Here is a 25,853-nt window from a genome sequence, read left to right as displayed (position 1 = left end):
TCTCGGATCACAATTTTAACAGGATCTTTATTACTTTACTCCTATCTAATCTATAATCATGTCGTCTACTATCTACCTGTCTTGCTAATCTTAATATCGTAAAAGCATAAAACAGAGGATAACAACATAATGATTTTACTAAAGATTGATCCAAAGTAGCAGAGTGAGGAATTTAAATGTCAGTATTTGCCATGTTGGACTGATTATTTTAATTAACAAAGTTTTATTGTTGAAGATAAGAGGGATCTGCATGTAGAGCCTCAAATTTGTATAATGGTAATCATAAAAAATATGGCAACATTTGAAATGTCAACTCCCGCCATTTGTGATGGAAAATGTTGTGACGCCATTACCGTAGAATAAACAGTATCAGCAATGGCGAATTTAAGTGTTGATAAAGATGCGTTTTACCGGCGAATTCGTAAATTATATTCAGCGTGGAAGGTAACATTAAATTCTGATTCTTTAATTAATATTAATTGCTTATTTCAAAAGTTTATGTTAGAAAACCATGTTATGATCTCACGTGTGTTGGTTGTATTTTGTTTGTAATGACACTAGAAAAAATTGTATTATTTTGATATCGGTATAATGTATTTATTAATAATCCTGGTATTAAAAAAGTATTTCAAATCTATTATTAAAATTAAAATGTCGATACTTATAAAAGTTTAAAAAAATAATAAAATTTAAAATGAAATCTGAACTTTCTTTAAAATCTTGCATTTTAACCCTAAAAAAAAGTCGAATTTTAACTTGAAAATAGTGGGGCTTTTTAATAAATAATATGACGAAATTACTAGAATGGCGAGTTTTGTCATATGTCCTTATTTGTATCTTATTTTGCATATAGGTATCGTGTATATACACAAAAAGGTTAATTTTGTAGTAATTATTATTTGGTATATAACAGTTTTGCGTTTATCGTTGTTTTTTAAGCGTATTTTCCCTCCTTTTTACCGACTAATTTTGAATGTCCAATGTTTAGGTTAAATATGTCTGAACGTTCATCAATAGCAAACACACTATAGAAAATTGAATGAAAAAATCCTATTTGTGATTATTTCATTTATTGATAAATTCAGTTAAAACGTATGCGAAACCTAACCTTTTAGGAAGACCTCATTACAGTTTATTGAAATGTTTGTTACGAGGGTATGTTTTCTTTTGAAGAAATGTATTTTAAATAAACTATATTCAGTATATTCAATGGGCTATTTGGAAATATGCATGCCATTATTATTACAAGACATGCCATTATGTTTACATCGATATATACTATTAACTACTATTACTAATTGTTTTTTCCTGCCAATATGATAATTTTTATTCCGTTTTTTGAAACATTTATGTTGTTAGGCCTTAGATTTTTGAAATTATTAGTATTTCATGTGTTCCATGTGAATGTTAATTAATTTATTTGTTTGTAATTTTGGTTTTACTTTAATATGGAGTAGTAGTAAATTATCATGTTCTTGATTTTGATTTACAAATTCATATCAATTTGTCACAGTTAAATTTGCATTTGTTATATTTATTGATTGTCAGCTTTTACTTTTTAGTATTCCTAGATAAAACTGGGATGCCAAAATGTAATTCGATAAAATATCTGCCAATTCTTTTTCTGTATGCACTATAATTCTAAATATAATAATAAATTCCTTATTTGTAATACAGTATGTACATATATGTTTAATTGTGAATATGTATGTTCATTAAAATAAAAAAAAAATGATACAGATTTTTTGTTAATCTCTGTCAAATCATGTCAAACAATAGAAAAACTTGGCAAATATTAGCTAAAGAATATAGACATATTTGTCAATTTGCCTTAAAAAAATTACAATTATCAAATTGTACCATATTCTTTAGTTTAGCCTTATTTTGTATTCATATCTCTTCTGAAATAACTGTACTAAATTTAATCAAACTTTGGATGTATGACAAGGGAAAGGATGCTGACAATTCTTCAGCTTGTAAAAGTTGACTAAATATTCAATTAATTAGAGACTAACTGAAAATTTGCCATTTTTCTTAGATTCAGAGATAATTACTCCAGATGAAATTTTTTATACTATTTTAAATTCAAAGTTTTACCTTTTTAATGACATCAATTTCATGTGACTTTTCTCTCTTTGAAATTTTATTAATATTTGTTTATGGCAAAGTTGCCATAAAGAAATTCTATAGATATTTAGAAAAAAATTTTGATACTTATAAAATTTTCTCATATTTCCTGATCTGAATACTATTTTTTATTTATTTTTTTTAATATGTCAAAAAATTGTTAACTGTTACAGTCTTGCATTCAAAGTAAAGAAATAAAAATCCTTAATACCTATGTATTATTTTCAAAGATACCTGCAATTCCTTTTTCTGACACATGTCAAAATCACTAAAGGAAAAATTTTCTCTCACTTTGCACCTGTGTTCTGATGTGAACATACACATTCTGTCTTTGTGTGCAAAAATTGTGCCTCCCATGAAAAAATAAATTTTAAGTTTATTTCGATAAGTGTCACTTTTTCAGCTATGCATCTGCTAAAACTGTTATATATAGCCAGGGGATTAATTCGTACCTATAGCAAAATTAGCTGTGCTGAATTTTGTGAGACAAGTTACTGTACCCTGGAGGCAAAATAAGGATGCTTTGAAAAAACAACTTAACAGTTAAAGGAGATTGGTTAAAATTCCAGTTAGAAAATATAACTATCTATCATAATAAAATTTCAGGAAAAAGTTTTATTTAGTTATTTCTAAAATTGGTAGGGATACTTATGATTAAAATTGTGAACTTTCCATGATTTGAAAAATGGATCATCATTAATTGAAAAAGTATCATATTTCTCCCTTAAATTATGTGCATTTTTCAAGTTAAAAAAAAAAATTGTTTTCTCTTTTTATTGTTTAAATGTCACTTCACCATTGTTAAGCTTAAAAAAAATCTATATGATTAAATATCAAGTACATTTTAGGTATGACTTCAGAAAACTAGTCATCAACAACACCTTAAATTCATAAATTAGTAAATTCATTAAAAATGAAGAGAGGCTATATGAAGAAAAATAGTTACTTTGTAATCTTCGAACATCTAATGCTAAAATTGATTGAACTTTTTTTCTTCATCTACTGAATTTTTATTTAAATTCTGTTGTCTGTATAATTCAATTTGCAATGCAAATATGTATTCATTACAAAAGCTGTATAGCAAGTATTCTCTTGTGGGAATATACAAGAAAGTGAAGGTTAGAGCTAAAGATTTTCTTAAAGCACCTTTTTGTGGGGGGGGGGGGTTAAAAGAAATTATACTATGATTTGATTTTTGAAATTAATCATTATTTACCTTTTTGTCTAATATGTTTAGTAAAATTTAAAATAATGTATATGTTATTAGAAATATTTCTGAAATTTGGAATAGCACAAAAAAACAGAAGTATAAATATTTTTTTATGTAACTGTTTTTTTTCTTGTGTGTGTGTGTGTGTGTTTCATGAAATATAACTATCAATATTTTTGGCTATAATTTTTACTACAAGAAAGTGCTTTTCATTGAAATTAAATTTTTTAGGAGGAAAAAAGACATTTTGTATGTAGTTATGGCATGACTTTGAGAGAAAATAATGCTTGGACATGTAGTTAATATTTTTACAGTAATATGTTCTCTGATATATTTTATTTAGAAATATTTTTAGTTTTAATCTGCAGAATGTTTTCTGCCCCACCCCTCTATTAAATTATTCTCTGAATTTCATATTTTTCTTATGAATAATCATGATTATGAACAGTTCCGAGTTGGACATTGTAAACATTGGACTTCTGAGCTGTATTTTAATGTTTGAATAATAATGGTAATGTTTAAAATGGGGTACATCTTTTCTTCTTTTATTTCTTTAAAAAAATTTAAATTATTAGCATTATCTTTTAAAGAGTGGCTTTATTTTCTTGGAAACATAATTCTGAAACTTTTAATCATAAAATATTGCAGAACTCTGAAACAGAAAATGGATTTGGTAAAATGGATGCCCTTGTGTGTGCTGTTGGGGTTGATGAAGACATTGTCTATAGCAAATCTACTGCTATTCAAGTATGATATTTTTATTATTTTCTGCTTTTTATTTATTTAAATTTTTATAAAAATTGTTAAAACCTATGAAATTATGTGTGTCTTCCTAGACATGGCTGTTTGCATATGAACTCACAGATACAATCATGGTGTTTTGCGAAAGCAGCATGTATTTCTTGGCAAGTAGGAAGAAAGTTGAATTTCTCAAGCAATTTGAATCTGGAAAGGAAAATGAGAATGAAGTCCCTCCTTTAACATTACTTGTCCGTGACAAGGTTAGTAAAAATCAAAAAAAGTTTGAGAAATTTATCAGTTCTAAATGATTTTTTTAAAAATTTATTGCGTTCTTATAAAGAGAAATAATTTCTTATAGAAATAGTTACTAATTATATAAAAAAAATTAAGTTGAAATATTTTTAAGACTTTTCTAACTACGAAGCAATTGTTTTTTAAACTCTCTCTCTCTCTCTCTCTCTCTCTCTCTCACTATATGGGTCATTTTCAAAATTCGGTGCCATTTTGAAATTAAAAAGACAAAAATAAAAAAATTTTTAATTAGTAAATTTTTTTTAATATTATTAAACAGACATTATTTCTGTATATTACTTGAATATTTTTGATACATTTTTTTTTTATATATTTTTAATTGATGTTTTTTTGGTCAGATATGATGAAAATTGTCATGTCTGTTACCGGACATTTTTCTTGTAATTTTAGTATTTAAGTTCAGTGTACAATAATGTAAAGCTATATTTAATATAAGTATAGAGTCATTTTACCCATATAATAAAGACTTTCGAATAAAAAAATATTTCTTATGGTATTTTTATACTTTTGTTTGTCATGTCTGTTACTAATATAGAATTCTTACAAGGATTTTTTTAATATAAAATACTATAAAAAACAATTAATGCAAAATGTCTGTCATTCTTATATATACTAGGCAGAGTCAATTAATATGTAACTCTAATTGTAGCAATATTATGTCAATTTAAAATTTTTAAGGAAAATTTTTAAATGGTAACAGACGTGACACTGAGTAACAGACGTGACATAAATTCAGGAGCCAAATTTTGATGTAAAGCTTGAAAGATAGAATTAAGCTAAAATGTGTTTCTCTTTTAATACATAACTTTTTACTATAAAATAAAAAAAAAATATGTATATATTATTTGAAATTCACAGATACAGAATTGGAAGATGTGTACACATTTTATTTTTTAGTATTTTCTTGAGTTACAATGCTATTTATTCAACATCATATTTGGAGAGATCCACATCAAATATTATAATTGGCAAAAAGAGCATCCAGTTAGATTTGGATTTGGAAGTTTCATTACAATATCCTCTGCTTCAATATTATATTCTTTATCCTCCTCTCAAAAGAACTTTGCATGATTCCTGACTTTTTTTAAATACTTAACTGTAAAATTGTTGTCCTGGATGTCGATTATTTTTGAAACGAAATATTTTATCGATCGTTTATCCTCCAATTTTACAAGTACGAAGCTTCCTTCTTGAATGTTGAAAATTGTTGGATAAAGGAGAAGAAAAAGATTTACAATTATTTTCTGCGTTATTTATTGTCATGGCTGTTCTTTCTTGTTCATTTTCTTTTAATGCAAATACATTAACTGTAAAACAGTCACAGACATTTTTCTGTCTGCAGAAACAGCTTAAATCCCTAAAAAACATTGAGTCATTCCCAAAAGAAAAAATTTGATGTACGCTCATCGTTCCTTTTAAAACCGGAATATCAGATGGAATTATTTTTTTAAACATTTCTACATCTGTTTCACAGATATAATGAAGCTGAATGTTTGTTTTATTTATTAAAACATTAAACAGAGTTTTTGCATCGGGTATATCTGTCCCCTGTGCAACTATTTTGTCAGCAGCTCTCTTAATGGCTACCCCTATTCCATCAGCAGCGCCCTTGCCGTGACCAGCCTCAAAAAAAAGACCATGAGCCCAAATTGCTGCAGGACCATGGTTGTAACATTCGGAAATTGTGCAGAATGAAATTGGTTCATGCTGGTTTCTTAGATATAAAGCGCCAGTATGCAGAGTTGCCTGCTTTCTCGATCCTCCGAAATGAAATGCCTGCACTTCTGTAGCATGCTTGCACACGTAATTTTCAGAAATAAAGTTTAATAAAGCAAATGATTTGATAATATTGCAAACATTAATCAATTCAGTAAATACAATGTGATAATAAAAAACAAAGAAGAGAAAAAATGAAAAACAAACATGCGCTTTTAAAAAGTAAGAACTTACATTTATTCCCTCCCCCCACCCTTAAAAAATTCTTCCTAAAATATCAACTAAAATTTAAACAAAACAAACCCAAAAATTGAACCATATTTCAAATCTTGAAACATGTCAAGTCTGTTACCAAGATTGTCATGTCTGTTACTATATAGAGTAACAGACATGACATTTCAAAGTACAAAAATTAAGGAAACTAAATAATTCCATAAAAACATGAAAATAAATTTTAATTAAAATTAAAAACCTAAAAATCTAAATTAATCAGTTGAATAAATTAATAAATAAATATATTTTATATAAAATATTAAGGTAACAGACATGACATGCAATAAAAATACTTAACACAAAAAGGCTTCAGCTTCTTCAATCAAACATCAAACATTCAAGATGGCTGCTTGCATTTCTTTATTAGAACATGTTTCACTGGTATACAAGTGTTGTCATTTCAAAATTTCAATCTTGTTGCTTAAAATGTTGAAAATATTGTATGGTAGCAAACATGACTTAATGTCTGGACAGCTGTATTTAATTGGTAAAAATCATCTATTCTTCTTAAAAGGTTATTAAAACCTTCTTTATAACATAATTAAAAGTATATTTCACAATAAAAAAATATGTCAGAATAAAAATTTTAATTTTTGGAAAGTAATGCAGAAAAACACATTTTGAGTTTTATGATTTGGACAGCTGAATTTTTGTTTCCTCTCAACTTCTTTATTAGAAAAAAAAATAAAAAATCAGATGAATTATTTTAATTTTATTGTTTCTCCACTGGAAATTGCCTGCTAAAAAGCATGGTAAAAAGAAAAATCATTTAAACTTTATAACATCTTGTAAAAAAAATGTGTTTCACATGGACAACAAATGGCACCGAATTTTGGAAATGACCCATATATGTATGTAATGATATTTTAAACTCTTAATTTAATCCAAATTAATTTCTAAAACTTTACCTTAATTTAGCCCTTTCTAACTTCATTCTAATATATTCTCTTATTTCATGATCCAATTCCACTTTCGGTTTAATTAATCCCTTTGTAAAAATAATGCGTCATCAGAACTACGTTTCAAATGAGAGTGGTACTTCGGTACCCTTGAAAAGGTGTCGAAGGTCATTCCCTCGGCACGTGGCCGGGAAATCCTATGTTATATAAGGCTAGTCATCATCTGTTCGTCCCATTTTTTCGCTCTTCTTACTTCTGCTTTGTGCCACACTGTGTTTTCTTGTATATAATCATGCCTGCCACTCGGATTAGAATAAAACGAAATTAACAATAATAATTAAAAAAAATATGTTACATATAATTTAGCCAACAGGATTCGACGAAATTCCTTACATATATATAATTTAAATTGTACATATTAAGGCACGATCACATTTTTTCATGAAAAATGAAGAATTTTCTTTTATTATTATCACTATCATAGAAGTTTAGACAGCATTGGTCCATTTATGATATCATTGTATGTTCTTACACTGTGTTAGTATGAAAACATGTTTCAAAATAATTCTAATTTTGAATAAATAATTTAAACGATTTTGCTTCCATTACTGTTAATTTACAACTTTTTTATATTATAGGCTGATAAGGACAAAGCTAATTTTGAAAAACTAATCAATGCTATTAAAAATAGTAAAAAGGTAAGTTGCATTAAAAAATTTATTTTTCTGTTTTGTAATATTTGGATTTAATCATATTAGATTTACTCCATCTCTATGGCATTCCCAAAGTATCTGTTAAAAATAAAATTAACTAAAAATTCAAACAGTGAAATCTCTCCCCCTTCCAAATTAAATTTTTAAATTGTATTGCAGTTCAAAATAGAGGAAGTTTTGTGAACTTTATTATACAGTTAAAAAAAAAAAATCAAAATGCCTTGCAATTCAAATTTTTTAAAATTATTATCTGCACCTTAAGCTTTTTTTTTTTTTTTTTTCATAATTATAACCACAATTGTATACAGTGGTGTTTCCTATATATTTGTTTTTAGTTTGAAATTACTGAAAAATGGGAGTAAAATATATATAAAACATCAATAACTATCAAGCTGAGTGTCCATCTACTAAATATATACATTTCATAGTTTTGTTATGCTATCGTTATTCTATATCTTGAATGTCTTTATTTTAAATATTTCAGGGTAATACAATTGGAGAATTTGCCAAAGACAAATTCCCAGGGGAATTCTTAGATTCTTGGCGAGCTGCTCTTTCTAAAGAAAATTTTGATACTGTAAGTGTTAATTATTGGACCATTTGAATAATTTAGAACACTTTTAAATGTTGAAGTAATGTGTATTTATATTTCTATAGTGAAGTGATATTTATTTATTAATTAATATGTATCCAGTAGTCAAATGGTTGATAGTGGGAATTTTTTAATTTTTCACGTAATTAAAAATATATGTGATGAAATATTAAAAACTGGAATATTGATAATGAAACATTCTATTTAGGTTGATGTTAGTGCTACTGTTGCTTATCTCATGGCACCTAAGGAAGATATTGAAGTTTCTATTGTTAAAAAAGCATGTCAGGTTACTGTTGATGTTTATTCCAAATATCTGAAAGATCAAATCATGGAAATTATTGATTCCGATAAAGTGAGTATGAATGCATTAGGAATTAATATCAGTAATATATTTTTTGTTTATCATTTGATTTTTCAACTTTAGTGATTTTATGAGTCTTAAAGTATTATTATTATTATGTTAATATCTTATATTTTTCTACATTTGTATCAAATTAATTGTACTGGGAAAGAATACTTCTGAATTATATAAATAAATAGATACAAGTATCAGCATATAATTTCTTAATAAACATGCTATAGTATCTCTATATTAATTGAAAATCTTTCATGCTGTTTATTAAATTTCTCAGAATAGATGAAAGTACTTCCCTTCCTGCTTCTTTAATTTATAGAAATTAATGATGTGTGGTTAAACACTGTGTATGAATTTATATATATATTTTTAAATCTAATATTCTCAACTTGATTCTTATCTGTGGGCTTACTATTTCTCAAAAGTCTTCACACCTTGCCTAAAATCAGTTTTGATTTCTCATTCCTTCTTGTTGAGCTTATCTGTGCTAAAAAATATTTTGGAAATGATTTATATTCTTTTTTTTTTTTTTTTTTGTATATCAAGAAACTTTTAATATAAAATTTTAGAATTTTAATTAAATTGACATTAATATATAAATACTCATGAAACAATTTTCTTTCAGAAAGTAAAACATTCAAAACTTACAGAAGGAGTAGAACAAGCTCTAAGTGATAAGAAATATGTAACAGGTGTAGATCTCTCTCAAGTTGATTTATGCTATCCTTGTATTATTCAGTCAGGAGGAAATTATAATTTGAAATTTAGTGTATCAAGGTAAAGTAAATTCTATTGCAATTATTTCTTTAATATGTTGCTTCTGAATATGCTACAACATTGTATTTTTGTGATCAAAAAGTATTGGAAATATATATATATATATATTAAACTCTTAATTTCATTCTCTTATTTCCTGATCCAATTCCATTTTCTCTACTTAATTAATTAAAGAGAAGCTTTATAAAATTGCTGAATCGATTAAGCACTGGCACTTTCTCATGCTCCGCTTAAAGAGGTAGAAAAATGTCCAGTAAGCACATTCTTTTTAAAAGATCCCTGTGTTTCCCTTACTTGTGACTGAGATGAATCAGAAATCGCTATTAGATTCTTAATATATTAACACTGTAATATATATATATATTCCCTATCAATATCTCATGTTATATAAGACGAGGGATAATTTATTTAGTTCTCTTCCCGACCTCTGCTTTTGTGTAGCACTGGAGTGGCTGTGCCTTGCCCACACCTTTTTGTAAATAATCGTACCTGCCTCCCACGAGAGAATAAATCGAATTTTAAAATGCCAAATGTCTTCACTGCTTAACATAAAATAATGCTTTCACACACACACATATGACTGAATGCCCGTTCAAAAGAGTCATCATCGATGCTGTAGTTAATCTCTAAAAGGAATGACAAATCAAATGTTAAAATGTCAGATTTAATATCCAAAAATAAACTGATTTCGGACTTATTATTCAAGAACAATAACTTATATCTGAATTTTTATTGACATTAAAACTTGTTGTGTCACTTTCATCCTTTATTTCATTCAGTGATATATCAAGTATTTTCATATTATGTTCAATGAAATAGTTGAAAAATGTATGTTAGACCATTCAAAATTGTAATACCTTATTTGTTACGAATTAAGTCCATCAGCTGTATGAAACTGATAATTGAAAAATATGCAGAAATTTATGCCCAAATACTTGAATTGGCAAAAATGAGTAAATAAATTTTTTAAAAAAATATTGCTTTGTATGTTTTTGTTAAGTAATCGTATGATTTACATCATAACAAATGTTTTGTATGATTTTTTATTTTATTATTTTAGTCTAGTCCTTAATTTTGTGTGACTTAATAAAAAATGAGAGGTAATAAAATACCTCCCTTGTTATATAAATTTTGTCTTGCTAAATTCTATATAATTTTTTTTAGTGTAAATATATACTTTTTTTTTATATGCTATTATTTCGAGTAATGTTAAATTCTTGTTTCCTTTCCTTGCTTTTTCCACTCCTTAAAATTATATTCCCTTATAACTAGTACATGAGTGCTAGTGTGTACATGAGTGTTTTCTCGTCTATTAAATATATGTAGGGGGAATTTTTTTTCCAGATTTGAGTGGCACCTCCTATATATATATATATATATATATATATATATATATATATATATATATATATATATATATATATATATATATATATATATATATATATATATATATATATATATATATACTAAATAAGTATACAGTTTATGTATATTTTTGATACAGTAAAAATTTTAATTCTGCCTATTTGTTGAAATGGCAGATGTTATTTAGAAAAAATACAAGCATTGATTTTGATTTACACACTGCATTTTCAGCTTTGAAACCTTAAAAAATGTTACAAAAGACTTTCAAGGTAAATGATTTTCATAAATATTATGGGATTGGTATAAAATGTTGAAAAGAAGTTCAAGTAATTTGCCTAAATTAAACTCACTTTTGTTGGCCATTCACTTCAACTAATCATCAATATATCAACCAGATAAACAAATTGATGTCTAATGATTGTTATTTAACAATTTGAGACATTGTTGAAAAAGTTTTGATATCAGTTGCTTTATGTCAAGCAGCGATTAGAGATCAAGGTGGCATTATAATTAATATCCATTTTCCTGAATATTTTTATAAAAAATTTCTAGAAGGCTATGTAGGCTCTGTATTATGATATACAGTATATAACCTCTTAATCTTTTGCCATTTTGAAATGGTTTCTTTGTGATTATCAATTTCAGTATTGAAGCGGTAAATAGAAACTTTAGTGCAAATTCTAAAATGGTTCCATGAAAATGATTTTGACTTTTTTTTAAGATTGGAAAAAAATATTGACAGTAGAGCATTGCAATCAAAGAATATTTCTTTGAAGGAGATGTAATAAACATGGACCAGTATATTGATTGTTTTTTTGTTTTTTTATATTATAACATTCCTAAAGTTTTTGATCACAAGAATTGATATCTTTTGAGAAATGATTAAGTTTTTGAAAACTTTACTTTTTAGTGTGATGCTTGAATTCTCTGAATATGTATAGTTATTTATTCTCACTAAATTAATATATATATATTTTTTTTTCAGTGATAAAAATAATTTACAGTTTGGAACTATAACTTGTGCACTTGGGGTTCGTTACAAGTCTTATTGTTCTAATGTTGTTCGAACATTGATGGTAAATCCCACCAAAGAACAAGAAGAGCTTTATAATTTCACAGTTTCTTTGCAAGAAGAAGTTTTACAGAAACTTCAACATAATGTAAAGCTTTGTGATGTATATGCTGCTGCTGTTGCTTTTGTAGAGAAGAACCACAAAGAATTGCTTGATAAGATGGTTAAAAATTTAGGGTAATGCAAAATTATATATAATATAATATTTCATCTGAAGAATAATGCATCTTTTATATATATATTTTTTTATGAAAAATGTATAAAATTTTAACTATATTACTTTTAATGTAGGTTTGCTACAGGTATAGAATTTAGAGAAGGTACTTTAGCTATTACATCCAAATCAAATGCTGTAGCAAAAAAAGGTATGTTAATGTTCATTTTCTGTGTATGAAGTTAAGGATTTGTTGAAGGAATTGGGCATTTCTTGGCATAATGCTAGTATCAATAAAGTTTTTTTCTTATTTATTTTGTAAATTCCATGTCTATTTTAACTTCCATAATTTATGCAGTGTAATTAGGTAATTGTGCATAAATAATTGCTTATTTCAAGCATTGTTATATGTATTGCATTTTGTGATTGTGATTTTTTAATTTTTGGAAAAAAACTGGAATAGATAATAATGACACCTTTAAAATAAAATGCACCTATGTAAAAAATTTTAATTAATGATATTACAAGGTGCGTAGCATCATAAAAAGTGCGTACATTTGAAAACAACTTTGAAGCACCTTAAAAGTGCTTGATTTTCAGAAAAGGTCCTTTGTAAAGTATTTAATTTTCTCGTGAAGTGAAGAAAATTTTTGTTCTGTTTCCCCATAAGTTGAATATGACAATTCGAAATCATGATCATAAAGGCTTGTTTACTGGATGTATCAAAAAAGAAAACCAACTAAAGGGAAGAATTCTACGAATTACTCAAGGGTTCCAGCACATATTAAGATAACGCTTGATGATTTTTTTCCCCTCCCTTTCTTTTTTGCACCCCCTCCTTTTTTTCTTCAATTATGTGCATTGCCGCTTATTAAATTACTAGAATAGTTATCTGGAAGGGGCAGTGCAAAATATGTACTATGCCAAATTTGCTTGAACGACCTATTACAGGTATACAACTGTACTATATTGAATTGTTATTAATTGCGGTGCGTAATTACGTTAATCAATCGCTTAATAATCTTATAAAATGAAATTTTAACTTGATGCCTTTAATTTTCAATGATCGTGATATCTTTCTTGGTATTTTTTTTTTTTTTTTAAATATTCCCATCCATTTGAACATTTTTATTTCTTGGACTAATATTCCCAAAAAATTTTTTGACTAAGAAAAAAGAACTGCTGTATCTGAAACTTAAATATTTGTAAAGAAATTTTTTAAAAAAGTTTTTTAAAATTTTTTTTTTAGGTTTTATTATTTTATAATGTTTTTTTTATTACTCTTACAGAAATTTTTCCCCAATAAAATCTCTTTTTATATATAAAGTCTTGCCCTGAGCAACACCCGGCATTAAGCCATTGAAAGGAGTATGAAGTTTGGGAAGTTATTTTTTGGGCATTAGAGGCACACTAAATTTCTCAAACTTTTAATTCGAAGTTTAATTAAACAGAATTTTAATGTTTTCATAACATCAAAGCATATAATTTGGTATAAAATTGTTTTAAAGGTTAAAAAAGAATAGCTTTTGAAAAATAATTTTTTTTGGTTGAATGTAATTTTTTATTTTTTTTATTCTGAGAAATTAGTTTTAGACAATGTGATATATTATCTTGGACTGGCTTCAAGAAAAACTTTCTTTAAAAAAACTTTAATTGGTATTTTTACTTTTCTGTATACAAAATTTAGAGAAAATATTGTAATCATAAAAAAATTTGAACTCGAGATTTTAACGTATCTCCATGTTTCATACCTCCTTGAATTCGAAAACACATTTTCAAAAAATATCTGTCTGTGACAAAAATAACAAACTTTGAGCTAGATGGGTGAAGTCTCGCACCAAACTTGTAGATTTCGATCAAATTTTTAGCAACATCCGTTTAGAGAACTGACTGTTAGAATATAAGTTAGCATGATAACTATAAAACAAAGAGAGCTAGATACTTAAAATTTAGTACACAGATCTGTCGAATTTTGAGCCAAATCCAACAAAGGGTTCGCCAGATGTCCGCCTGTACTAATGTAATTCCGCCTGTAAATATGTAAACGTGACAACTCAAAAATATAGCAAATTTAGTATGTAATTTTGTGATGATAAGTGTAGTTTTGAGTTAGATTTTGGTTTCAATCAATTGGGAATAATGTGTCTAAAACTAAAAATTTGCTTTTGGGATACTTTCAACCGCATGCCAGAGATTAATCCCAAAACACTTGCCAACAATCACACTATAGATTGAAACAGTAAAAATATTTAATTCATGCCTAGTGTTAATATTCCATAATGCACAGCAATGTCACACAAAGCATTTTTCTGCAATATGTGAGAAAATTTTGGGTAAATGCTCTGGCTAATTTATAAGTAAGAATTTTTATTTAAAGATTAAAAAGTAGGTTTTCATTAAATTTTAGGAATGTTAAACGTTTCAAAAAGACTTTTACTGCACTTTTAAAAATAAGAGGCGATAAGACAATTTCTTTTTAGTCTGATCATTTGTAAACGCTGCTATTATTTTCTATTAAAAATGATTTTAAGAACTTATTTAGAACAGGACTTTGTTCCATCATTAATTTCATGGCATTCTTGCCGGTTATATGATGATAGCCATATGAATGCTTTAGTTCTTAGGTTTATAAGATTGCAATTGAAATTACTTAATAGAATAAGTCAGTGCAGGGAGAAATTTACTCTTTTCATCTCAGTAATGTTAGATCTTAATTGTTGTTTATATAAAAGTCTTGGGTCATGCTGGAAACAAATACAAAATATTTGGTCATGCTGAGCTCCTACATCATTATCAACATTTTCAGAAATGTTTTATCTATCTGATATTTTAATTTTAAGAAAAGTTGAAAAAGATCTTTATTGTTAATCTTTTAAAAGTTGACTTAATTTTTTTGGTATTACTAGTTTTTTTTCCCCCTTCTCATTTTAATGATTATTTCTATCCTTTTGTCAGATTCAAAATGGCAAAATTTTGCAATAGAAGATGTTGTGCAAATACAGAAAGAAATATTATAATTTAAAAAATTAAGTATTTAAAATTTTTAAGAATTTTTTTTTCAATTTAAACTATGCATTATAGTAAAATAGGGAAAAAATACTATGGTTAGAAAATATGTAGTTTATGTATGCATACTTATACAAAGGTGCTTAATTTTTTTGGCTAAGGTGCTTAAAAAGTGCTTAAAAGTATTTAATTTTTGCGGCAGTTTTTCACTATACACCCTGTATTAGTTTTGAACTTTCTTGACTAATGATTTGCCTCTCTTCGAAATAATCTACAGAATTCTTAAAATTTGTTCTTTAGTTATATTTCTTTATACAATTAATTTTATTTATGTGTAAAAAATTCGCATCTGTAAATAAACAACAACAAAAAAGTTTATCATTCAAAATAGATAAAATGATTTTTGAAATTGTATGTTTTAATTATGCTGCTATTCTGGTTTTTATTTTAGAGACGTCTTTGAAAGTCATGATTAGAAGTCATTAAACAGACAAATTTTATTCAGAGTTTAAATAATAAAATAATTTGACAAATATTCACATCTTTATTCCTATACTCCCATATTGTAAATTTTTTGAGATTTTCTCATTTGGATAATTAAAAAAAATCTGTCTAATTAATCAGATTAGACAGATTAATTTTAGTTCCAGATAAAATAATTCATGTCTTAAAGTTTTTTTTTTTTTTTTTTTTGTAGGTATGATATTTAGTATAAACATTGGTTTCTCTCCACTTCAGAAAAAAGTATCAGATGACAAAGAACCTGAAACATATGCTTTATTTATTGGAGACACGGTGTTAGTTAACGAGGTTAATATTTCGTTTTTTTATTATTATTACCATTTTACTTTTAATTTATTGATATATAAGTGCTTAATTTAGTTTATATATATATATTTTTAGGGCGCTCCTTGTACAATTTTGACAAACAACAAAAAGAAATTGAAAAATATTGCCATCGTTTTAAAGGTATGTTAATATTTTCCCCTTACAATTTATTCTAAGTATTTTTTGTTTAATCTGTGCAGATTTAATTTTAATTCTAACAGATCTATGGATTTAAAAGTTTTTTTAATTATTATTTGGAATTAGTTACTATTGTGTTTTGTCATAAGCTACATTCATACATAAACTTTTAACAATAAAATTTTACTTTCCTTGCTCCTTTATTTATTTTGGTGATCATAGATTTTCAGATTTTAGGCCAATTAACAATTTACAAATTGATTATCATGTGCATTTGTATGGTCAAAACAGATTGTCCATGAATGCAGGTTATTATAATTGCTAAATTATTTTACTTGCATAAATTTGAAAAGATATTTCAAATTTTATAAAATTGTTTTTATCTTTAAAATATTATTTTTCTTGATAAAGAAATGAAAAATTAGTTGATTTTGGTGAGGATACAATTGTCCTGTCGGTATATAATTAAAAAAAAAAAAGAAATCTAAGAATTCCAGCTATTATTTCTGTCAAAAAAGTAGATATAAAATTTTGCACATAAACTGATTTCAGGATGATGATGAAGAGGAAGAGGAGGAGGAAGAGCCACTTGTTCCACAAGAAGAAACTTTAGGTAGAGGAGCAAGAAGAACTGCAATTTTAGATTCAAAACTTAGGGTATGCTTTTAATTTTTATTCTTTCTTCTCCCAATCCCTATAATTCACATGATCTGAAAAAGATGTTAAATTAATAAAGAGACTGTAGGAGATTAACAATTATTATATTATATGCAGAATGTCTGTTTATTGAATAATATTGGAATACTTTTTGAAACTTACTCTCAAAATTCTGCATGAAGTGATATCCATTTGGATGGCCAATTTTATCATCCTGTTTAGCTAGCTGAGTAGTTTCTATTCTTTAAATTTAACTGATGATCTCTGAAAAACTTTATCTTTGAAGGCTCATTAGATCATTAACCTGTAAGCGTTACTTAACCAATTGAACGAAAATCATTTTGGAATGACAGAAGGGGGAAAAAGATTTAATCCACATTTAGTTTTGATTGCATTTTTTATTAGCTAATTGCTTAAAGTGATGATATATATATTTTTTCATAAACAAAATTAAAGCAAGATTATTTATAGTTTTTTGAATATTTTAAAACAGGCATTTTTAAGAGCACAATACTTTTTACACATTTATTTTTATACATAAGCATATTTGAATACTTATACATTTTTAAATGCAGAAAAGTATTATTTGGAGTATCTTGGTTTTGTATTTCTGACTGGATATTTGCTTTTAAAATCTTTACTATTCCATATGTTTGTTATTACAAGTATAAATACATGTATAAGGGAACCAAGGAGGTTTTATAATTTTATTCTCATTCTTCATCTTAGCATATATCAAGTTAAAATAAAAAATATTAAAGAATGTTCAGTACAACAAAAAGTGTTTATATACATATAGGTATATTCTTTTGTGAACATGTAAGACTTAAGGTATGTTTTTATGCCTGAGTACTTTATATTACGTGGACTTTTCTTTAATTAAGTGGTTTTCTATCTTTGAAGATATAAAGTTAACCTGTAAGTTTAACTTTTTATGTGTGACCATCTGTGTGTTTGTCTTGGCAGTATAATTAAAAGTTTTTTTTTCTGTCAATTTATATTTATCTTTTTTTTTAAAGAATTAAATTTATATGAACTATTTTATTTAACTGATATATATTTTTAGACTGAACAATCAGCAGAAGAGAAAAGAAAAGCCCATCAAAAAGAATTAGCTGAGCAATTAAACAAAGAAGCTAGAGCGAGATTAGCTGAACAAACTGGTGTTGAAAAGGAAGAAAAGTATGTGGCAATATAATTTAAAATATTATTTTATTAAAATGAAACATTTCTTTTTGCATTAGCTCTAGTTTCTCTAGTGGTGGAAAAAAAAAAGCTAAAAATATGTTAAATTCAAATTTTTTTGTTTTAGGGTTCGCAAATCTAATGTATCTTACAAATCTGTTGGCCAACTTCCTAAAGAACCAGAACTGAAAGAGTTAAAATTATATGTTGGTAAGTTTTATTGAATGCTTTGAAAGATTTAAGCTGTATATATGTGGAATAGTTTTTATGTATGCTGTTTTTGTCATCTTTTTTCTTCTAATGTTTGAGATTTAAAATGTATATGAAGGTCCTAAAATACTTGATTTCTTTGAACCTAAAATGTTTTGAAAAAGCATTTTACAGAAAAGTATAAAATTCTTTCAGAAACAATGGGCCGACTGTTTTTCCCAGAGTTAGTTTTGTGGTTTTTGCCTTTGGAGAAATTTGTAGTTATTTGTGATAAACCAATTTTTTGTATCTGATTTTATAAATAATGTTACACATTGTATGCCTGACATTTCGAAGCACACACTTTATTTAGCTGTGGAGCATACCATCTTTAGATTTCAGAGGGTTGTTAACAGTTATGGCTACCATGTTGAATTTGCTTTATTATCAATTTTTCTACTAAAAAGTGTATATGTAATCATGAATATGTGTAATTTATTAATGAAATTCTGGTGGCTTTATTAGGAACTAGCTTTTTTTCACTCTGAAATTTTTATTCTTTTTTCAGCCATCTACTAAGTTTCACTTTTATTATGAATATTTTCCTGTAGGCAGCTCTGAATAGGGAACGGACCTCAGTGGGCTGGTGGTAAAGTCTTTGCTTTGGGAACAGAAGGGTCGAGATTTGAGACCCAATTCCACCACCACTTAAACTTCGTTGGGCACAAATGCCCTCCACTGCTGTGGTGCCGAAGTTTGAAAAGAGGAGGCCAACTGAGATGTCATCTGTCCACAGTTCAAAATTAGAGGTCCGTTCCAAAATAGCCTTAGTGTTGCCTTAAAATGGGGCATTAATGTTACTAACTGAATACGGAAATAATTAATTCTTTATAGTAATATTATTTATTTTATATATCATGCATAGTTACAAATTTTATGATTCCTAGAGATTTTATTCATGACATGACTTTTAAAGAAGTGTAATATTCTCTTAATTTTTTTTTATTCTTAGAAAATCAAGTTTTTTAATATGTATTGCATTATTTTGAAAGTTTTATTAATGAATAATATATTTCAGATAAGAAATATGAAACATTGATCCTTCCTGTCATGGGTGTGAATGTACCTTACCATATTTCAACTATAAAGGTCTGCTTTTTTCTTTTTTTACAATTATAATATATATATATATATATATATATATAATTAAAATTTGCTATTCAATTGTTTGGAATCTTATCCCTTTGCAATTTTAATTTTACATATTTTCCATTCCATTAAGAACATCTATTATGCCCTCTTATTATTATTTATAATTTAGATATGTATGTTGTAATAACATTACAATTGACATATTCAATTCAACATGTCATTGTCTCGTTGCTAATATTTTGATAAATCTTCTCTTATCTATACAACTTATGAATTGCAATTTTTTCGGGGAAAGAGTTATGTATAAAACTTGTTTTACAATAAATTTGCAATTGTGTATTCTGTGGTTTGGGGTTCATAGTAGCTTTAAATTTATGCATTTGGTTTTTATTGCAACTTCTAAGGAGTTTATAGGCTTTTACTCCATTTTATTTATATCAAAGCAATAATGTTGGTAATACGTATTGAATAGAAAGTGGCCCTAAAGAAAATATTTAAAGCAATGTTTTATATTTCCTTCCCCTCCCTTTTTATGAACCTAAAACATCCCTGATATCGTTAGAATTTTTAAAAAAAATTATTTGTTAAAGGTGGTGAAGTATCCTCATCTTAGGGTGATTGAGCTTGGATAATGAAAGAATGTCCTCTATTCATCATGATTCAAATTACAGTGCCCATCTCAAAATAACCTTCATTTACTTTAAAATGAAATGAAAAATTTGTTTCATAATTTTTTAAATAAAAATAAATCTTTGTAAATCTTAATTGTAAAACTTCTAAATTTTTATTTATCATATTTTATATTTTTCTTCTTTAGAATATCAGTCAGTCTGTTGAAGGTACATACACTTACCTCCGACTTAATTTCTATCATCCTGGGGCTGCTCTGGGCAGAAACGAAGGAAATATTTTCCCTAATCCTGATGCTACATTTTTAAAAGAAATGTAAGTATGCTTAAATTTTTAAATGGCTTATATATTCATACTTTGATAAAGCATAATTTTTCTATACAATTTTAAAAATATGCTTGCTCTTAATTCATTTGAAGTAAGTCCTATGTCATTATGTAATCCATTTCGATACAGTTTCTTACCAAAAAAATGCAAATCTTCATAGATTTTCTTTAGACAAATTGTGAAAGGAGTATGTTGAATGTTTTCAACATACACTCAATCACCTTCAAAGATTATGTAAGTAGCTGGGTGCTTGTGGGAATTAGTGCATACATGGCATTTATTGGATTATGAGAAATGAAATCTAATTGAAAGAATATAAGTTGAGTAAACTTTCATTCTTCCAATTACATTACATTTTATTATATTGATACAGGTCTATTGAATTCTAAAAGCATGCAAGGGATGTCCATAAATAAATAGGTTAAAGTTGTAAACCTGCTTGAAGAGATAAGACATCTAATATCAATTCAAATTATATGGGAGTTAATTTCAGCTAAAAGTAATTATCTTGCAAAGATAAGAAAGTTTTTTTTTTTTTTTTTTTTTCCTTCCTCCAAATTTATTATTTTTCCTCGACTAATTCAAACTGCAAAATGTACTCAATTAAGATGGTGCACAACCCAAAGTGATGGAGAAAACTGGAGATTGTTATATATATATATATATATATATTATATGGGTAATAATTTTAAAGCTTTACACTTTTGAGAGAATGAAACATTCAATAACTATGTAAATATTTATGAAAACCATCAATACAATATTGGAATCATAGTGTTGGAGAGCATAGATTTGAATAGCTACATTGATGCACATATTTTTACTCATACAACCATGAGTTTGGAAATTATATAGTTGAGGTTCTTAATTATCATTCAGAGTTGTCAAGGATTGACTTAGAGATAATTGCCTCTTAACGGTGATATTCACATCCTTACCATACTGCACTTACAACCTTTTATTTAGAAAGCTTAATCATTTAGTAGATGGAATGACCTAATATTCTTCTGATTTAAATGAAATATAAATTTTTTGTGACTTATTATGCACCTAAAATTTATTTTTTCTATTCATTAAAGGATGCCACATCCTTGTTTCCTTCTATATATCTAAAGGTCTATAATGATAACTTTTCCTTATTTTACCTTATATAATGTATTTTGTATGAATCAAATTTAGTTTTTGCAGAAAAATGCAATTCTGTATTTCAACAATATGTTGGGCTTGGGAGGGGGATAGATATCTTATGCAAATTCCATATTCTTACTTACAAAATCATTCAAATTACATATGCTTTTGTAGTTTTTCTTTTATATTTCATTGTCTTCTAAAAGAGTACTTTGTGTCGAAACTTTTAATAATTTTTCATAAATATCTGTTTAAAATATGTTTATTCTTTAAAATTTGATTAATCAAGAGAATTTAAAATTTTGGTTAGTGCACTTTATTCTAATTAAACATTAATTTTAAATAAAGAAATAAACTTCAAAAGTTCTTTGAGGTTTATTAAAACAACAAATATACAAAATTTGTTGCTTTAATAACTTTTGAATTTCTAGTATAAAAGAAATTTGTGATAATCTGCAAAGAATTGGTTTTGTATACATAGATCTTTCATGTAAAGTGTATTAAAAGTGCTTTAGTTTATTAAATACTAACCGCCTTTGGCGACCAGCTGGTTCGCCAATCTTAATGTTCGTTTAAATTTTAATAATAAAATATTTTATGCAATTCCTACTTTAATAGATTCATCATCAAAATATTTTAAAACTTCAGTCTTAACGTAATATGTATCTCTCTAATTTTCTGTTAGCTCTCGTAGAATTTATGCTTTAAATTAAAGTGGAAAGAATTAATCTGCAATTAATATAATAATATTTTTTACTGAAACAAAGCATTTTTTTATAATATGATTACTGATAACAGAGTCACTGAGCATTTAAACTTTATGGGCACTAAAGAATATCTTTCTTAATTTATGTAATATCTCAAGAATTTGTCAACAAAATTTTCTCAGGTTCATCATGAACAGTTCGATTAATTAACAATGTTTCATTTTAAATGCATCAAACACTAAGAAAATAAAATGAATCGTTTAAAATAATCAGTCAAAAACAGGTTAAAAAAAATTACTTGAAAAACGATGAACCTAAACTAACATAAATACAATTTAATTACAAGAGGATACAACCTAAAAATAATTTAAATCCACTTCCGTTGAAAATGGATGTAAACAATCAGAACATAATGCTCATGCGTGAATTTTTGTACGCCAGTTGGGGTAATGCTATGCAGATTAGAAACTTTTTATTTCCTTTATTCTGTTTTATTTTAATTCAAAAGTACTTCAGAATGAATCTGAAAGATTGATTAATTAATAGCGTTTAATTTTAAATGCATCAAACATTAAGAAAATAAACAGAATCGTTTGAAATAATCGGCTGAAAAATGTTAATCCTAGGCTCGTTAAGAGTGGGGGGAAACCTGAAGCCTTACTCATTTGGCGTTGGGGAAAATGAAAATATATTTTGACGGGAAAGTTAGTTTTTAATTAATAATTAAAATTCTAATTAAAAATACAAAAAAAAGGGACCCCAGGTGCACATTCCCGACCTCTAAAGTATACATGTACCAAATTTGGTAGCTGTAGGTCAAACGGTCTGACCCACACACACATTCAACTTTATGTAAGTATAGATGAAAATTCATTAATCAATTATTCTCTATAAAAGTAATTTTTATATAATGTAATAAGTTGATTGGATGTAAGCATGCCAAGATACATTTTCCTATATTTATTCATAAGACATTGTTCTTTTCAGTACTTATCGAAGCACAAATCTAAAAGAACCAGGTGAAATTTCTGCTCCATCTTCAAATTTAAACACAGCTTTTAGACTCATTAAAGAAGTTCAAAAGAAATACAAGACGCGAGAAGCTGAAGAACGAGAAAAAGAAGGGATTGTTAAACAAGATACTTTAATATTAAGTTCAAACAAAGGCAATCCAAAACTTAAGGATTTGTACATTAGACCAAATATCTATTCTAAAAGAATATCTGGAACTTTAGAAGCTCATTCAAATGGTAAATATTGAAATATAACTTTTTATTTATTTAATTTCTTGTATTTTTATATTCTGGCCTCTTACTTTTTATCGAAATTTGTAATATATAATGACCACTAAGATAAAATATAAACATCTAATAGACATTTTATTTTTCAGGTTTTAGGTTTACTTCTGTAAGGGGTGATAAAGTTGACATCCTTTACAATAATATAAAGCATGCATTTTTCCAACCCTGTGATGGAGAAATGATAATTCTTTTGCATTTCACTTTAAAAGTAAGAAATTTAGTAATTTATCTGTTTTGAAATAACTTTATAAAAACATTGTTTTTAAAACTATTATATTTCAAATATTGACCTGCAATTTTCTTAGAGTCTAATTTTTCTTTCCTCAAAATTGTAGAAAAAATTATTTAAACTATTTTTTGAAGAAATGTTCTTTTAAAATAATCCTATTGTCTAAGATATCAATATTCAATTTCTGTGTATTAGTATCCATTTCCACTGAACTTCTGTCTTAGATTGTAAACTGCCAGGATAAGTTTTTAAAAGAAATCTTGGAATGTGTTATTTTATTATATTTTTAATAATTTTTCGCAAGTGAATGTTAAAATAAATATTTTTTTATTAAGTGTTAAAAAACATAAATATAAGATTTGTTTAAATTTAGAAATTTTTTGGATTGTATTAAATTCCTTTGAATTTAGTACAAATACTGAGATATGAATCATCCATAATAAAGATATTTTAAAAAGATTTATGTAGATGGTAGGTATATTTTCAAACATAAATATGTTAACCCACGACCTTCGTAAAACAAAGCTTCACAACTTGTTTGTGACGTCACACGGGTAGGATGATTGGCTGCCATGAGCAGAATCCTGCTTTTTTTCTTGGTGTTTAGGCATATTTTGATTTCACTTAAAAATAACTTACTATTCCTAATTTGAAGACATTTATCTTGCATAAAATTCAAGATGATTTATTTTCCCCCCTTGTGAATAAAAGAAATGGCATGATAGAAAATCTTAAGGTCCTTTATAACTTATTGACCATTTAATAACATTCAAACTTTGGAAGACTTAAATCACAATGTAAATTATATTATTAAATATATACATTGGGGTAAAATTGTTAATTTTCTTGTTTTAATGGAGTTTTTTGTTTTATTAAAAGTTGTCAAAATTCGATTTATTTTTTCCCTGAAAATATTTTTTAAAGTTTAAAATTAAATTAATCATTAAGACTTTTTAAAGCTTTTGATGATTTTTTTTATTGTAGTGACAAGTAATACATGTATTTTATAAGTTAACATATAATTGTTTACTTCTCAAATTATTTATAAACTTTCAAACAAAATATTAATGTATTTAATATAAAATTTAAATTTTACACCAATTTATTCTGTTGATAAAAAAAATTACTTTTACAGCTTGTTTTTTCACATTAAGAATTGTTTTAAATTTATATTAGTAATTCATACATTTATAATTAATTTCAATTCAATCTGCAGAAACAGTAAAAGAAAACACAAATTTTATTTGCAAAGAGACAATAACAAAATACATTTTGTTTTCCCACTTTATTACAAATTTCATTCAGACAAATGAAAATAATTATAGTATTAAATAAAGTTAAAATACAAACTTACAAATAAAAGTAATTTACAATATTAAAAGAAACAATTATGATAAAAGTCAATAATAAAATTTAAAATCAATAGAAACATTCATTCAACCAAAATAAATAGCTCAATATTATGTTGGAATATCTAAAATAATTATTTATACTACCATTCAAGTAATACAATATTCTACATGAATTAATCAACTAATTTTAGAAGGTATGAAAAATTGATTTAAAAACAGTAGCTTTTCATTGCTTTTTTTAAAAAAAAGTTTAAGATATTTTGTAAAAGTTGCATTCGTTTATAATTAAAGATTGTGTATAACTAATGATATTTATATAATAATAATAAATATTAATTGTTTTATATATAATCTGATGATTTATAGATAAATAAAAACTACATTTTCTAAACCTATATGAGCATGCAATTCATATTTTACAACTATATCAACTTTTTACATAATGTTTTAGAACAAAATATAAATTTAATTTTCTGCAATCTATAGTCATGATATATATAATTAAAAATTAAGTTTTATTATTCATTAAATGATTTTAAACTTTTTTATAAGAGAATAATAACAATAAATCACTTAAATACTTTGTAAGATTTTGGTAATAATTATTAAACATTTCTAAAAAAATTTACCTTTTGCACTCCAGTAGTACTTGAATAAGTTCTCCTGTACTGATATTAAATGCTTCTTTAACTGTTAAAAACTGATTTTCTTG

At 26.2% G+C, this 25,853-nt stretch overlaps 1 protein-coding gene across 1 annotated transcript in view; it reads left to right on the top strand.

Moving 5' to 3' along the window:
• Window positions 1–295: 295 nt before the first annotated feature.
• LOC129984033 (FACT complex subunit SPT16-like) overlaps window positions 296–25,853 on the top strand; it is a 34,316-nt gene continuing 8,758 nt past the window's right edge. The window contains exons 1-18 of the mRNA XM_056093790.1: window positions 296–444; window positions 3,986–4,084; window positions 4,174–4,338; window positions 7,917–7,976; window positions 8,476–8,568; window positions 8,792–8,938; window positions 9,567–9,718; window positions 12,072–12,335; window positions 12,450–12,523; window positions 16,016–16,128; window positions 16,222–16,287; window positions 16,837–16,941; window positions 18,008–18,123; window positions 18,254–18,336; window positions 19,394–19,464; window positions 20,285–20,412; window positions 23,247–23,509; window positions 23,650–23,768. Of these exons, the coding sequence (XP_055949765.1) occupies window positions 376–444; window positions 3,986–4,084; window positions 4,174–4,338; window positions 7,917–7,976; window positions 8,476–8,568; window positions 8,792–8,938; window positions 9,567–9,718; window positions 12,072–12,335; window positions 12,450–12,523; window positions 16,016–16,128; window positions 16,222–16,287; window positions 16,837–16,941; window positions 18,008–18,123; window positions 18,254–18,336; window positions 19,394–19,464; window positions 20,285–20,412; window positions 23,247–23,509; window positions 23,650–23,768 (2,187 nt within the window). The 5' untranslated portion in view covers window positions 296–375. The remainder of the gene's footprint in view (window positions 445–3,985; window positions 4,085–4,173; window positions 4,339–7,916; window positions 7,977–8,475; window positions 8,569–8,791; window positions 8,939–9,566; window positions 9,719–12,071; window positions 12,336–12,449; window positions 12,524–16,015; window positions 16,129–16,221; window positions 16,288–16,836; window positions 16,942–18,007; window positions 18,124–18,253; window positions 18,337–19,393; window positions 19,465–20,284; window positions 20,413–23,246; window positions 23,510–23,649; window positions 23,769–25,853) is intronic.

Source organism: Argiope bruennichi, chromosome 9, assembly GCF_947563725.1.
Source record: "Argiope bruennichi chromosome 9, qqArgBrue1.1, whole genome shotgun sequence".
NCBI classification, from domain to species: domain Eukaryota; kingdom Metazoa; phylum Arthropoda; class Arachnida; order Araneae; family Araneidae; genus Argiope; species Argiope bruennichi.
Note: the sequence above shows the minus strand (reverse complement) of the source record. Positions and strands in the feature narration are given on the sequence as shown.